The sequence below is a fragment of the Mycteria americana genome, chromosome 4 (assembly GCF_035582795.1).
Source record: "Mycteria americana isolate JAX WOST 10 ecotype Jacksonville Zoo and Gardens chromosome 4, USCA_MyAme_1.0, whole genome shotgun sequence".
Lineage (NCBI taxonomy): Eukaryota > Metazoa > Chordata > Aves > Ciconiiformes > Ciconiidae > Mycteria > Mycteria americana.
In genome coordinates, this window is record NC_134368.1 from 27,097,495 (window position 1) to 27,112,367 (window position 14,873).

The window sequence follows — 14,873 nt, forward strand, 5'->3', positions numbered from 1 at the left end:
AACAAGAATAGCGTTTCCTATTCTGGCCCCGATGGTAGAATTTTGTGTGGGAATCATGACAGTCTCGCAGAAGCACTTGAGCTGGAAAGAGTTTTTTCTCAGGCAAAAAACTTCATGGAACTTCCTAGATTCTGAAGAGCAATTTTGTAGGATGCCTCTCAGGTGCTTGTGGGGATGTGTCCAGTGGGACTGTGGCATGGCTGATGCAGGGAGGATTCGGTTTCTCCTGTTCCCTGCAAATACCTGCATGAAAACTATACAAAGTCTTGGAGAGATGTGGTAGTACACACCCAGTTCCTTCATGTGTTTTATTTGGTGGTGGGGTCTTTTTTCATTCGGGGAGGGGTGGGGGGGTCCAAAACAAAAATTCACAAGGAATTAGTTATCCTCCACACTCATTTTTCATTATGTTAATTTACTAAACTATGTGTTAGACTACTAAGCTGTCCAGGTAAATGGCAGTGTCCTACAAGTTCTTGAGCTGAATCCCAGGGAGAACACAGGGAGAACTCCTGTTTGAATAATGGCAGTATTTTCAGACACCAGCTGTCTGGTGTCAAAACTACCTCAGCTAGTTGCTGGTTTTTTAAGTACAGCAACATTAATTGCCTCAGATTCCTGATACAGAGACATCAGTAAAAGGTGCCTTCAGACTTTTCTCAATTCAGTGAGAAGCTAGATTATTTACGAATGCTTAGGTAAAGGAATTTTATTTATAGAACGCTATAGGAAAGCTAGTTCTGAATAAAATGCAGTTATGCAGTTATGACTAATCCTTTGCACTTCAGCTAGTTGCTTTCTAGGCTTGGCAGTGTTCTCAAAAATATAAAAAAAAAAAGGGGGGGGGAGATATCTTAAGAGCAGAAGAATATAGTACTTCAGGATGCTACTGATGCTTAACTTAGTCCTTCCTCTTTTCTAGTTGTTACAACCAAAGACATTTATTACAGACCACTGTATTTATAACACAGTGAGTTATTCCCAACAATAGCTTGTCTCCCGTGTTTGTTTTAATGCCATTAATAATCACATAGTAAATATACAAATTACTTCATGTGGAGCAGAATTAGCGGGAGGTGTACAAAGCACACAATGCAGTGTAGTTGGTGCGTGTTGCTGTGGGAGAGGTAAAATGAAATGTACAGCAGTAAAAAGTATTGTATTCACTTTGACAGTGCTTTATAGATTTAATGATTGTTTTCATGTATGAATAAAATGCTTAGAATGATAATCAGCCATGTTTCTGTCCTTAAAATGCATCTAAATATTTGAATAATATATTTCCCAATATCTTGTCTTATTATTTAGTGCTAAAATTTATTATATATCTAAAGATGGGAATACCTACATTTTTTTTAAACTGTAATTATTAAGGGAAAGAGGTTTTTTTAGATACAAAAACCTCGAGCTTGATATTACATACAAAAGTTGCTAAAATAGGAAACTCATCTTGCTTTTCTGAGTACAGTTTATGACAGATGACCCACTTTCTTAGCTTTTTAGTTCTTGGCGCAGGCTGAAAACTCTCTGTGATAAGGTCCATTCTGTTGTTTATTAGAAAACTTGTTAGTGACGAGATTGGCGCAAAATAAGCGTGATTTTTTTTTTTCTGGTAAATAATAGCTTGCATGAAAAGAGTTGCAGTTTCCTAGCTTTTTGCACATGCTCACCCGTTTTTCAGCCCTTCGTCACATACGCTATCAATATCCTTACTCTCAGGAGGAAGCCTGGTAGTGAAATGTCAGCCCTGACTGAAAAACTGCAGACCTATTTGCAGTGTATAGAATCAGGCATATGTTTAAGTGATTAGAGAAATACATCAGAGTAGTATGCAGTATGTACACTCAGGAGATGTGAACATAGGGATAATTTGTGCTCTGCCACACTGAATATAAATTTGCAGTAGCTGTGCTAAATATAGCTACTTTACTTTTGATCAGTGCAATTGAGAGCAGTACCTGATAGTACACATAAAATACCTATAGTGCGTAATTTAACCTAAAGGCAAACGCATTAAATCAAATGCTTGCATAGGTTTACTCTATGTGTAATCCTCGCCTCCAAATTTAATTTCAAAAATAGCGGTGTGATCAGTGTGAAGCGCTGTTGAAGATATTGTAGAAAGAATGATGGATTGGAATCTGCCGTATCATCTTGCTTTTTGGTTGGATTGCTGAGTTGATTTAACTCTCCCCTTCTCCCTCCTCTCTCTTTTGTATAGTACAAACAAAATCCAGAAATGTTTAAACAGACAGCTCGACTTTGGGCACATGTGTATGCTGGAGCACCGGTTTCTAGTCCAGAATACACCAAAAAAATAGAAAACCTTTGTGCTATGGGCTTTGATAGGGTAAGTATACATAACTTAAATATTTTTCAGTAGGGGCAGGGCAAGTATATTTGTATAAATACAGGGAGTCATGAGTATACTAAAGTAGACTCGCTACTTCCATGACCTTTTGTAGGTCTAATCATTCTGTTTTGCTAACCGTTTTTAAGAATCTGAGTTTTAAAATACGTTATTAGTAAATCTTGTGAGCTACCCCTGCATTTTTTGAAACAATTTTTATATACATTATTAGTTAGGATTTAATAAATGGTAAACTAACGTGTTCTGATTAATCTGTGAACTTTTCATTCCACTTCTCAGAGCTGCAGATTCACACACTGAAAATATTATTGCTTTTGTTTTCTCATTGCAGAATGCAGTAATAGTGGCCTTGTCTTCAAAATCATGGGATGTAGAGACTGCAACAGAATTACTTCTGAGTAACTGAGCCATGTAGAGAGAGCTGCTTCAGTAGTCCAGCTTGCCCCTTCTGGAGGAGCATCACCATCTGTTATTTTTAGGATTCTATATAGATTCTCTTTTAAAACTGGCACTCTTGCCTGATGATGCTATCTAGGCACTATTGGAGACTGAAAAAACCGCTCTGTAAATAAAGCTAATTAAACGTCTGTGTAAATTTAAAAAGGGGAAATACTTTAATTTTTTTTTCTTACTAAATATTGTAAAAATTCTTTGAGCTCAGCTAAAATATTGGGGGAAGAACATGCCTACTTTAGTGTTTAGCAGTGTGACGAGGACTAGCAGGAACTTGCTTCAGGATTTTGATTTAGTAATTCAGAAAGCAACATTTTTGAGTGTTAGTCATCAAAATTGTTGGTGCCACTCATCACAGCTATCTTACTGTTTTTAACATGGATCTTATGTGCCTGTGGATTGACCTATATTTGCATGCTTGTACTTAATAGACATATTAGGTAGGGTCGCTGAAGAGAGCACCATTGAAATACTCGAATGTTCTTTGTAACTTTTTTCCTGAAAGACTTTCAAGACTTACCCAAAGTTCCAAATGGTGACCTATTCAGAAACAGGGAAACCTGATTCTCCTCTCCCTTACATCACACAGCTGAAAATCCTCACTAGATTATGTTTCATCATCTGTGGGTATTATGTGTGCCATTTACAGTAGTCTAGGCTCCCCTTGAAAAAGATATATTTTTGAATTATCAGTAATGATTTTCATCCATCATGTTTTCTACACAGTCTCGTAAGGAGTATGCCTCTATAGCACAAAAAGATGGAGCTAGTTTTCTTTCCTTTTTTTTTTTTGTCTTAAATAGATGTAAAATGTTCTTCAGTACCTTCTGGATAATATGATTTCACTGGGTTTGAAGGAGGAAAAAAGCTGATTCTCTAGCATACTGAGAATTAAAAGAATTTTTCTTTGAGTACTTGATATGATGCAATCAGCTGTTATTTTGCAGCGGTTTTCTAGCTTTATTTTGGGCTTCAATTTAAGGATTGCTTACCAGGTACTTTAAAATTCATCCTTGCTTGCATTTTTCTCTGGTTGACACATGGAGGCTGTGTTGGTGTGTTTACTGTACATACTTCAAATGCACATAGAAGTAGAAGTGTGTTCTCAATTTAGCTTTCTTTTGGATTGATGTTTCTGATAAACGAGAACTGAAATCTTATCTTGGCTTGTACATACGGTCAGTCTTTTTATTCGTATTAAAATGACATTTCATCTTGAGTGCAAAAGCTTGAAAATTATTAGTTTTGCAACTTCAAACACTAGTACATCTATTTAAAGAGAGCTGTAATGTCTTTGTGAATATGATGCTAACTTTTGAGAATATATCTGACAAGGAAGTTCAGAGAAATCCTGAGACTAGAGAGTGGGGATTGTGGATAATGGAGTACTGTATAAGTCATCTTTTCCATTACTGTTTCTTCTCCTAAACCATGGATTAATGGGATGGGGAAGTATATGTCTGTTTGGGTTTTTTCTGGAGCTATGAAGTACAAGTTGAAATAGTTTCACGCTTCATAGACAGTCTGTTTCTAAATCATGCTAGAGGAAATCGGGAACATTATTGTATCTGTTAAATATCTGGAGCATAGTGGTAGGGGAACAGAACCAGAAAATAGAGCTGTAGAGACCTAGCTAGTTCAGGGATGTTCCCTGTACTGCTGTGTCCGATGTGTCCAAACTTAAAATATTTCAGGGCACAGACAGTAAATACTTTGAACTCATATCAGTGCAATACTAAATGCATTTGCTTAGTCTTTATACTTAACTGCTTTTTAAGGTGTAGTCAGTGATCAGTTTTCTTGGGTTTTCTTGAGTTAGTATAAATCATTTGCAATGATGCCAAAGGAAATGAGTTATTTTGTCTTTCCTTCTATTTATTTATTTTTTTAACAAGAAGCTGCTACTGTTCAGCTGGTTTGCTAGGTGAAAACCAGGGATGGTAGGAAACTATGGCAAAATGCCACTTGTGTTAATCTCAAGTTGCTGTCTTTTCTGTTACACAGGCTAAGAACTTTTTGATTACATCAACACTTTTTTTTTTTTTACCCTGGTGGTAATTATAAATTGCTGACTACTTTCCCTTGTTCTTCGCTGCTATTTATCAAAAGAAAGAACTTGGAAATCATTGTCGGGGACATAAACTTCTCAGTTACGGGCTTCTGAACATGTCTTTTGGTAAGATTAGTCTCCTAAGAACAGCAGGTTTTTCCAATGGTGTGCAAAGGCATAAGGGAAGCCAGGGAGAGGGGGAAGGGGAGAAAAGAGGAAATGGTTCTTAGGTGAGCGTGGTCACCTCTGAAACAGTGCCCTGTTAAGTTTTACTTCTCTCATGAAGTTACCTCATTTTCTTCTCTACTGCAAAACACTTGTCTTCCCCTTTCCCCTTATGTATAGGTGTTGGATACTGGGTTTTGCCCCTCCGTCCATGTGCTTGGTAGCAAATGATGCTAGCTTGCTATCTTGATGCTAGCTCAGGCGCTGGCAGGAGGAAGCTTCTCGAAGTGAGCGTTTCCCAGAAGGAAACGTGACCCAGCATTAAGGAGACATCTGTGGTCTGAAGTCCCTCTGAATTTTGACGTGCGAGTCCTTTATAAGGAATGTTTTTGTATTCTTGGTAATTATCAGAGTTGAATATAGGGATAATGTTGTATGAGGTTAGTTTAACTGCAGCTGGGGCTGAGCCCTAGGAATTCTGCTGTTAGTGTTCAGCTTATCATTGTGAGTTTGTACATACAAAATAGTAGTTCTGTTTTCTGTATGACTGAACATCGCTATATTCAGGGCCCTGTGCATTCACAGACGTGGAGTTGCCATGCAGTCCACTTCAGCTGCGGACTCGGCTGCACATTTACCACTTTCTTACACCAAGAACATAAAACATGGGTATGGTTGCTTTCTAAGTACAAATAAATCCTGCATTGTCTTCCTCTAGCGTGTAAGACGACGTCTTGAAACAGTAATTTTGAAGTCTAAAATGGCCCCATTTTTCTAAACAAGGTATTGGTAATGACGCTAACTGCTTGCCAGACCATCAGTCAGATTTCACTGCTGAACGTTTTAACATGCATCCAGCAAAGTGGTTTGTCCCTTGTTTGTCTTGTTGGTGGGGAACAAGAAACTCCTATCTCGTCCAGGCTCTCAAAGAGTGAAGTACAGCTTTGTTCAAAGGTAGAGAAATGCCCTTTCCTGTTGCCAAAAGCCTCCGTTTTCCCGTGAGTGCCAAAAGCCCTGACTGTATCCCACCCCCACTCGCCAAATTCACAGCTTCCTCCCGTTGCTTCTGTGAACAAGCTGTGTTCTCAGTATGACAAACTGGTACATTTCGGAGACAAAAACTTAGGAACATATCCTTCTGGAAAGATGCGGCACTTAGTGCTATTCATTCTGCATATTCCAAACGTCAATTTTTTTTTTAAAATTTTTTTTTTTTTAAAAAAGCTTGTCACAGAGTACATGGGGCCTTGACTATAATTGGTTCGGTAGTATTTGTCTGAGCAATTGGGTACTAATGGTGTAGGAATATGTCTTGGGGTTTTTTTAATTATCATTGTATTTAACTGTTTTTCAAGTAAATTAGTATTGGAACGCTGACGTAAGGAATATAAGATCTTTTTTTTGTTGTTGTCTGAAAGGAGGAATTAAATAGCCAGAAAGAAGCTTACCTTGTAATGCCAAATCTGTGTTATATGGTGTGGGTAACAGAAACATTTAAACTATGCAAATTTAAGCTTAACAGCTGTGAATCAGACTAGGCACTTCAGAGCATATGGATTGCTTATTTAATTGGGGAAGGGAGAAGGGGAGGGGGGGGAAATCAAAACACAGTTTCAAGCGAGAGTTCTTGTTTACTGCATTGGTCATATACTGTGAAGGTGAAGTGTTCCATTTTCAGTGCAAGGGGAAACCTAACTGTGCGTGTGTCCCTCATTTCCTTCCTAAATACCAACAAAAGCTAGCTTAGACTTGGAGGCTTGCCCAAAGGGGGAAATGTTAAATAATTTAGCAGTGAAAGGTAGTTTTACTTAATGGTCTGCTAATGAGCAGACACAACGAGAAGATGAGGTGTCCTCTCCTGCTATGTTTTGTTGGTAGAGTTGATGAGAAGCATCTCGATGAGCATGGCCACTGATTTGTGATCAGGTGGTTGGTTTTGTATGGTTTTGATGAGCAATTGGTTCAACAATAGATAGCGAAAGCACATTTCATCATACCGTCTGTTGCATCGCAGAACTAAAGCATGAAAGTAAAGATGCTCTTTGGGTGCCTAAAGCTTTTGTTTTCACTGTTACCATCCTCATTTTCCAGGCACAGCTTTCTCCTATGGCTAGGCAAAGGGGCAATTGCTTCTTTCTTGAGAGTTTTCTGATCTATTCCAAACCCATCGGTAAATCATGTAGCTTGCTTTTCCCATTTGCAGTGTTAGTGTCATCAGCTGATCCATCATTAGACTCACAAGACCAACTGTCGTTAACGCGTTTTGCTTCTTGCTTGGTTATTCCAGCTGCAGTGCTCTCTAGGTAGCAACTCGACTTCAGATTTGTTCTCACTGGACAAACTCTTGCAAATCATTTGCACTGTACTGTGATGTGATGTTCCTTCTCTGCTGTTACCTGCTTTGTAGGCATCGAAATAGCTAGCCGATCGCTTATGGTGCTGAGCCATTCATCGATAATGCAAGTTAAGATATATGACTCAACAGATGAGGAAATGTACTGTGAAAATGCTGTACTTGTCCATTTTACGATTTGCGGCAACTGCTGGTGCTCTGTTGTGGTGTCTGGAGGAGGCTGCCATCATACGAATGCTGATGTCAACTGTTGAAGAACCCTGCTTTTCACTTACCTTTTCCATCCTAAATTCTGACTTTTCTAATTAAAAAAATAAAATTACCAATAAAAAAATATTGCAGGAGGTTGGTTCCTGAGCATCAGACTTCCTGTACAGGAGGAGCGGGTGGGCTGGAATGCAGCATCAGTGTTTTTTGTCTTGAAAATAAAAACTACACAAACACTTTTGTACACAAATGATTTTTTAAATAAACACACATTTTAAAAGATGTTGATTTTCACTGGGAATGCTTAACAATAAATGCATGTTTCCCTGAAAACAGTTTTCATTTTATTTCTGGTAATTCAAATTGTTCTGAAATTACTGGGCCTACTGCCTCTGTGGCAGTAAGGAGAGGGAAAGGGATGATAATTTTCATGATGCACATTAAAAATTTTTGAAGAAGAAAATTGTGTGAATACAAGCTGTGTAATGAAAGTGTGCGTTATTTCAACTAGGACTGCCTCATGTGATAGCCTAAGAAATATATGTACATGTACAACACCTCGTGCCTCTTTTCAAAGGCTGTGTCTGAAGAAACAAAGCTGGTAGCTCACAGAGGAAAAAGTTTTCTTTGGATTTTCCAGCACTGCTCACGTTCATCTCGTCTTTGCATTTTGAACTACGTATACTTCGTATAAACTACCGTTGGCTCTTACACAGGAGGCGACAGCCTGGGCACTGCCCTGTTTCTCAGCTGTAGAGGAATCTAGTAGAAATGATTATGGGTTGCTTTGCCACCAATATCTACTATTTACTGTTTTGGCATTTGTCAACATTCGTGGAGTGAAGCAGTTTGAAAGATAGCATCTGCCCAGCCGGAGCCATGAGCAGCGAGTTTGCTGTGAAGCTGGTTGTAATGCTCTTTCAGCTCTATGTCCCACTGTCAGGTGGGTGTTTGTCCCTGGGCGGGTTTTGCAGGTTTCTGGGCCGGCTCTCCCAGTGTGACAGCGCTGCACGGTTTTACGGTGTTAAAACAGGGGTGTAAGGCGGGTGGTTGTTGTTGTTTAAATTTACTATCATTAGGAGCTATGTTGTATTGTGGTACCTCATTCATTAAAGGGTGAGGGAGAGGGAGCACTCCCCAGCTCCTCTGCTGTCACTGGGGGCTGCTGCTTTTAGCCTGCCCATTAGTTTAGAAAAATTAAAAAACCCCAACCGAACAAAACATATTCCCTGTTCTTGTACTTAGACGCTACTGTGACATGAGTAACTGAGAGCTGCTTTATACTGAAATACTTGCCAAGCTGTCCAACAGCCTTGCCATTTCTTCCAGCACCCCAAAACTGGAAGTGAGTGCACAGTTGAAATGGACTAATAGTGCTTACTAGCTCGACTCCTCCTGTACTTCATTTTCTGTTTCCATAGCTGTAATACTGACACGCTTAGCTCTCAGGCAGGTAACTGCTACTGCCAATACAGCAAATCCAGGATTTTAAATTGTTTTAAGGTCAAGTCTGGGTCTGGATCTGGAGCACCAGTGCCTGGTATAATGTCAAATAAATTGCATTGCTTCATTTAGTGGCTGTTTTGTGTTGAAATACATGAAGTCTTTAGGTGGGTTTGTGACAGCCTGGCATAAATTAAAGGGTAATCGGATGGTGAGGAAAAAATGAATGCTGTTGCTGGGGGGAAGGGGGGAGAGAAAGTGTTTTGTGCTGATGTTATCTGAGCCACCAGACCCTTTAGCAACCCCTGTCCTCGGCGTACAGCTGCCTTTGCTTGCAATGTTGTGCAGGGCAGGGGCTCGCGGCCCCCTGCCCCTACAGCAGGGGGGAAGAGGGACGGTGCACAGTGCGCGCCTTGCTTTCCCTGCCCCGGTCTCTTCCCTTCCTCCGTCTTTCCCAAAATGACTGTTCTCACAGCTGGCAGCTTAGGACCATGATAGACGGCGAGTAGTCAAGGCTCCTGCTGATCCTGTTGGGGAGGTTTGGGAAGTTCCCCGCAGCTGAGCCATGTTACTGGATTGTGGGAGCAGCCCTTGCCTGTCTCGGGGCAAAGCTGGCTGTCCCCATTTTAAACATCGACCCACTGCCTGGGTGCAGAGTCAGGCATGAGGGTGGTTTCCTTGAAGCGGGAACACCTCGCTGGTCACAGCCCAAAAAAAGATGAGCCAATTATGCTCCGAGGTGGATTTTGGTTCAAACAGTAGACCTAGAACTGTCTGGTCCTGTTTCATGCTGCAGGCAGGGATAGCCTGGTAGATAAGCGTTTTTTTTTAACGAAGAGCGAGCACTGGAAATTGTGTCATCGCCACAGGTTTGAATTTCCCTGAACGCGAGGCTGAAGAACAACCTCCAGCCATGGAGTGGGTCCCAGGTGTTCCTGGAAGTGGTGGCCAACATGTCTCCACACCACTGCAAGAAGCTGTGTTGGATGTGAGTGGTTTATCGGTGTAGGAAGTGGTTTAGAGGATGTGAAGCTGTCAGTTCAAATGGAATGAAAACCTCCCACATTTATGGCTTTTGCTGTTAAAGAGGCAACTGTGAGAAACGAATCCTGTGTGTGATCTTCCCAGAGGCGAATGACCTGCGGGGATGGGGGCAAGGGGGAGGGATGTTCTGGCTCTTTTGCTTGGCATGCACATTCCCCATTATAGCATCATTCCACATTCAAGTCCTTCAATGGTCTGAACCACATCAAAAATGCCGGGAGTGAACTGTCTCTAAGGCCATACTTGTCAGAAGAGAGAGCTATTTGGAAGCAGACATGTATGAACAAAGTAGTTACCAAAAGTTCACCTAGTCAGATGATGCTGGGGGGGGGGGGGGAGTTCTTAAGAACAGAGAGGGAAAGAGTTGTTCTTTGTATTGTTCATGGGCTGTTCTCCTCACCTGTGAATGGTCCTCACCTGGGAGGAGTTCAGTGAGGGGAAGTGCAGAGTCCTGCACCTGGGGAGGAACAACCCCAGGCACCAGTACCTGCTGGGGCAACTGGAAAGCAGCTGGGCAGAAAAGGACCTGGGGGCTGGGGACCTGGACCAAGTTGAACATGAGCCACCAACCTGCCCTTGTGGCAAAGGCAGCAAACAGTGTCCGGGGCTGCAGGAGGAGGAGCGTCACCAGCAGGTGGAGGGAGGTGGTCCTGCCCCTCTGCTCGGCGCCGGTGAGGCCGCACGCAGCCGGGGCGCAGGCTGGCCGCCCAGGCCATCGGGGACTCGGAGGGTCTGTGTCTGTCGCTGTCTCTGCAAAAGAGGCAAAGAAACAGACGCAAAAGGGCCGCCTCCTGGCCTCCTGTAGCTGTGAAATGACAAAGCTCTCTTGATGGCAGAAAGGGTAAGAAAAAAAAAAAGAAAAAAGAAAAAAAAAGATGTTTTGGCTTAAAGGTATGATGTTTTGGCAAGAAAGCAGCTCAATGATGCCGACTCAAATGACATTCTGATATCATCTTGGCCAACTGCTTTGGGCAGCTTCCTAAACCATCCTCAGGAAAAACGTGTGCAAGGAGAAGCCGCAAGAGCAGGGACCCTCCCTCGGTCCCCCGGCAGAGGCAAGGAGTGTCCTCAGCGTGCGGTGCAGCTCCCTGGACAGAGGGTGGCGGGGGAAGGGGCTTGGGCACAACAGGGTAAGTGGTCTTTTGGAGGAGGAACACATTACCAGGGCTGTTACGGGATTTCAAGGCTGAAGAGTGACCAAATAACAGATACACTTGAGCTCTTGAGATCTGAATAAGATGGCAAGTCTGTCCTACTAAATTTAATAGGAAGGCCCCTCTGCCTGTGATTGTAGCTCTGGGGGTGGAGGTGCCCTTAGAATGGCCAAACTATCTAATACCTGATGGTTACATGGGAAAGAGTTGTCCAACGTGCTTGGAGAAAGCGTATAAGGAGACAGAGCGAGGTGGTGGGGACGAAGTGGTGCCACAGCACTGGTGGTGCCCATCCACCTCCCCATGGGCACGTGAAAAGCCTCAGGGAGCAGCAGCCTGCGGCCAGCCCCGGGGGATGATGAGTCAAGCAGGTGGATGCAGCGATGAGTGTTTCTCTGTGGCCAGGTCACGTACACGGGACATGATCTCAGGCTGGTAGTGGTCGGGAATAAGCTTGGCCTGGAAACAGGAAAGGTTTCCCGGGGCCCCTTCCAGCCCTCTGCTCCCACGGAAGGGGCAGGTCTTCGCATTTCTGCTGTGGGTCAGGTCAGGCTTCTGCCCCCAGCACCAGGTGGAGGTTTGGGACCAGGGTCTCAACCAGGCACCCGGCAATTCAGGTGGCCGCAACACTGAGTGCATGCTAAGAGGATCTGTGGCTTAGGGAATAAGCACTCGCCTCTTTAGGCTCTTAAAAACACACAGAGGTGCAGGGTGGGGGTTAGGTGCTTCTCTGTCACTTGGGAAGGGGGCACGGGGCTCTTCCTCCGTGCAAGGTGATGAAGCGGGCCACAGGTCCCGGCCAGCACCACGACCCCGGCCAGCCCCACGCCAGGCAGCGTTGGACTGTGGGCCCAGACAAGCCCTGAGACCCTGGCAGCCCAGACAGGGGGGCAAGTGCCCACCAAGATGCAGCTGCACATAGGCTGAGCCTGGGACCTACGCACTATACATCCCTGCAGCGCCGCTCTTGCCGGTCCACAGCAGAGTCCCGCCATCCCGCTCTGCTACTCCAAAAGCTTCTGCCATGCGCACAACCACTTGAACATGTGGGAAGCTGCTGCCAGCCTGAACTGTAATAAAATAAATATATTTTAATTATTTTTTTTTTAAGTAGGTCAAAGCTTCCTCCATTATCCTACTTAGAAGGATTTCGGTAACATCTGCTGCGTCAGTGCATTGGCAGGGTCGGTGCCTGAAGGTTGCAGGAGATTATACAAAAAAGCCTTGCGTTATTCCCACACGCTGTTACTGGATCTGAGTGCCACTGACATGTTGAACTTGGTGTTATGAGCCACTGTTGTGGCAAAAAACCCCAGGATCGGTAGGAAGAGAAAATGAGAGGGGAAAGCTCCTACTGCGAGGTAAAGCTCCTGGCACAACTTTGTATATAGAAGACCAAGCTCTAATGCTCCATGGAAACAATCAATCAATCATCATCGTTTTAGAGGATGGAGCCAAATACGCAAATGCATAAATCAACCGCCCATTTCTCTATGGGGGATGTACCTCCAAGCACAACTTTATGTGTGTTCACTGAGAAGAGCCTGGCTCCACTTGTTTGCCCTCTCCCATTTAGGTATACACATTGATATGCTCTGATGGATGATCTTACCAGGAAGATGTCTTTGAAACTTGGAAAGCCAGAGAGATGACCATGTCTGCCTCATGGTCAACACAACCGGACTGTAAATGCCACCGTGATCTGGTATGTACAGTCTGTGAGGGTTTGGTGTTTCGTACACCTGTGGAAACCAGAAAGGATTAAAAATACACACTACCTTTGGGTGGGGGAATGCTGGATCACCTGTGATAACTTGTAATGGTCCAGATGACCAGAAAATTTCCCTAAAGCATATGGAGATTTGGCCAGTCAGTGCATGTTGACAGACTCTCAGGCAGCTCCTGAGATGACTACATGTGGCTCATAGACCAGGTGACATTACAGTAACATACAGGTTACCAGAGCCAGAATCTGCATGGTGGGTGTGCTGTGAGAAGTAACTCCCCACTTGACGAAGGGAGCAAGTAACAGCAGCAACCTGTGCTGAATTCGGGAGGACACCTACTCTGAACATGGAGAGTCCTTGTGGGAAAAGCAGAGTTTAAAATCTTGTTACTAAAGCAGAGCCTGATAAACTGAATGCATCCCCCCAGAAGCACCAGAAATGAATCACAGCACAGAGTCCTCTTTCACCCCAAATCCTTTTATGGCAGAAGCTAAGCTCACGTAGAGGAAAGCGAGAAGGTAAGGCAGAAGATGCAATGTGCAGGCATGGATGGATACAGCAAAGAGGGCCTTGAAGAATAGCCAGGAAGCAGTGTACTGCAGCCGGAAGGTTGAGAACAGGGGATGGGAAAGGGCGCTAAGGAAAGGTACCGCTATTGCGGTCACGTCCACTCCCAGGGGCTGCAGAGGGGCTTCCTCATCCATGTCCCAGCCCGAATCCTGTCCTGGCATAACGGCATGAGGAAGCATTAACAGTGATTGTTGCTACCACCATCCAGAATAATTTATCCAGACTACAGATTGCTCTTGCCTTTCCTGGGAACACTCAGGGACGGAAGCAGCCAAGAGGTGATGCCATCAATTACTTGGGCAGTGACAACCTCTCCTAATTTCGCAGGAAGTGGAGAAGAGCTTATCCATGGGCAGCAGGGAGCAGTGCAGTGTCCATGCAGGGAACCCTGCATGCGCTCTGGAGACAGCACGTAAGCCTCCCGAGAGGAGGAGAACGATGGCTCAGACCTCTACCACTAGCGTAAGCCCACCCCATTTCTGGTTTGGGGGCAGTACTGAGATGGATGATGCAGAGGCACCCAATATATAGCAAAGCAAATGGTATTTTGAGTTTTCACTCGTACTGCAGGGCAAAATATTCTGAGCATCCCAGCTTTCCTTGGGGTAGGGTGCCAGACTACGTGCCTGCTGCCCAGCCAGACACTGGCTGTTGCAACTATGCCATGCCAAGGTGAGAAATCAGATTATCGCCTATGAAGTTCCTAAGTGATAGTCGCAGTGATAACCCACCTGCTTTACAGCAATCGGACCCAACACCAAAGCAACTCAGCCATAATCACCCGTCATCTCTTGCTTCAGAAGCTTTGTTGCATCAGGGTCAACATACATCAATCTCCACTTCCAGGGCAATGAGAGGAGAATTAAAACGCCTGAACTTAAGGAGCAAAACGTGTATTTCTTGTTCTGAAGCACGCCCGCCTTGCAGCGTTATGAACACACATCTGAGCTCTTGTGGCTGTTGAAATAACAGTCTTGTCGTGGGAGGAGGACACTCAGTGTACGCAAAGTTATTTGGTTATGCTTCTTGCCTCAGCTGATGTGCTGCTGAGACTACACTGCTGCCAGCATGACTTCAGTGAGTTACAAACTAGCTCAGATAACCTCTGTGCTCCCACTGAAAAGCAGAGCTGTCTCCCGATGGCTGTCCGTCCTCATCAAGTTAACACAGGACTCAACTGTGCTGCCCATCCGTGTTGCCCACAGATGTCTCGGCTCCGCTGACCGTGGATCTAGCTGTGCAGTTGGTGATGAATCCACCAGGTTCAAAGCCGAACAGCTTCTTAGAATCATAGAATCATTTCTTGCCAAAGCTAAAGGGGTCACCATGAGTCCTG

At 43.9% G+C, this 14,873-nt stretch overlaps 1 protein-coding gene across 1 annotated transcript in view; it reads left to right on the forward strand.

Annotated features, from left to right (window-relative positions):
* UBE2K (ubiquitin conjugating enzyme E2 K) overlaps positions 1–6,243 on the forward strand; it is a 44,201-nt gene extending 37,958 nt beyond the window's left edge. Inside the window, exons 6-7 of the mRNA XM_075499958.1 lie at positions 2,222–2,350; positions 2,703–6,243. Of these exons, the coding sequence (XP_075356073.1) occupies positions 2,222–2,350; positions 2,703–2,777 (204 nt within the window). The 3' untranslated portion in view covers positions 2,778–6,243. The remainder of the gene's footprint in view (positions 1–2,221; positions 2,351–2,702) is intronic.
* The last annotated feature ends 8,630 nt before the right edge of the window (positions 6,244–14,873 follow it).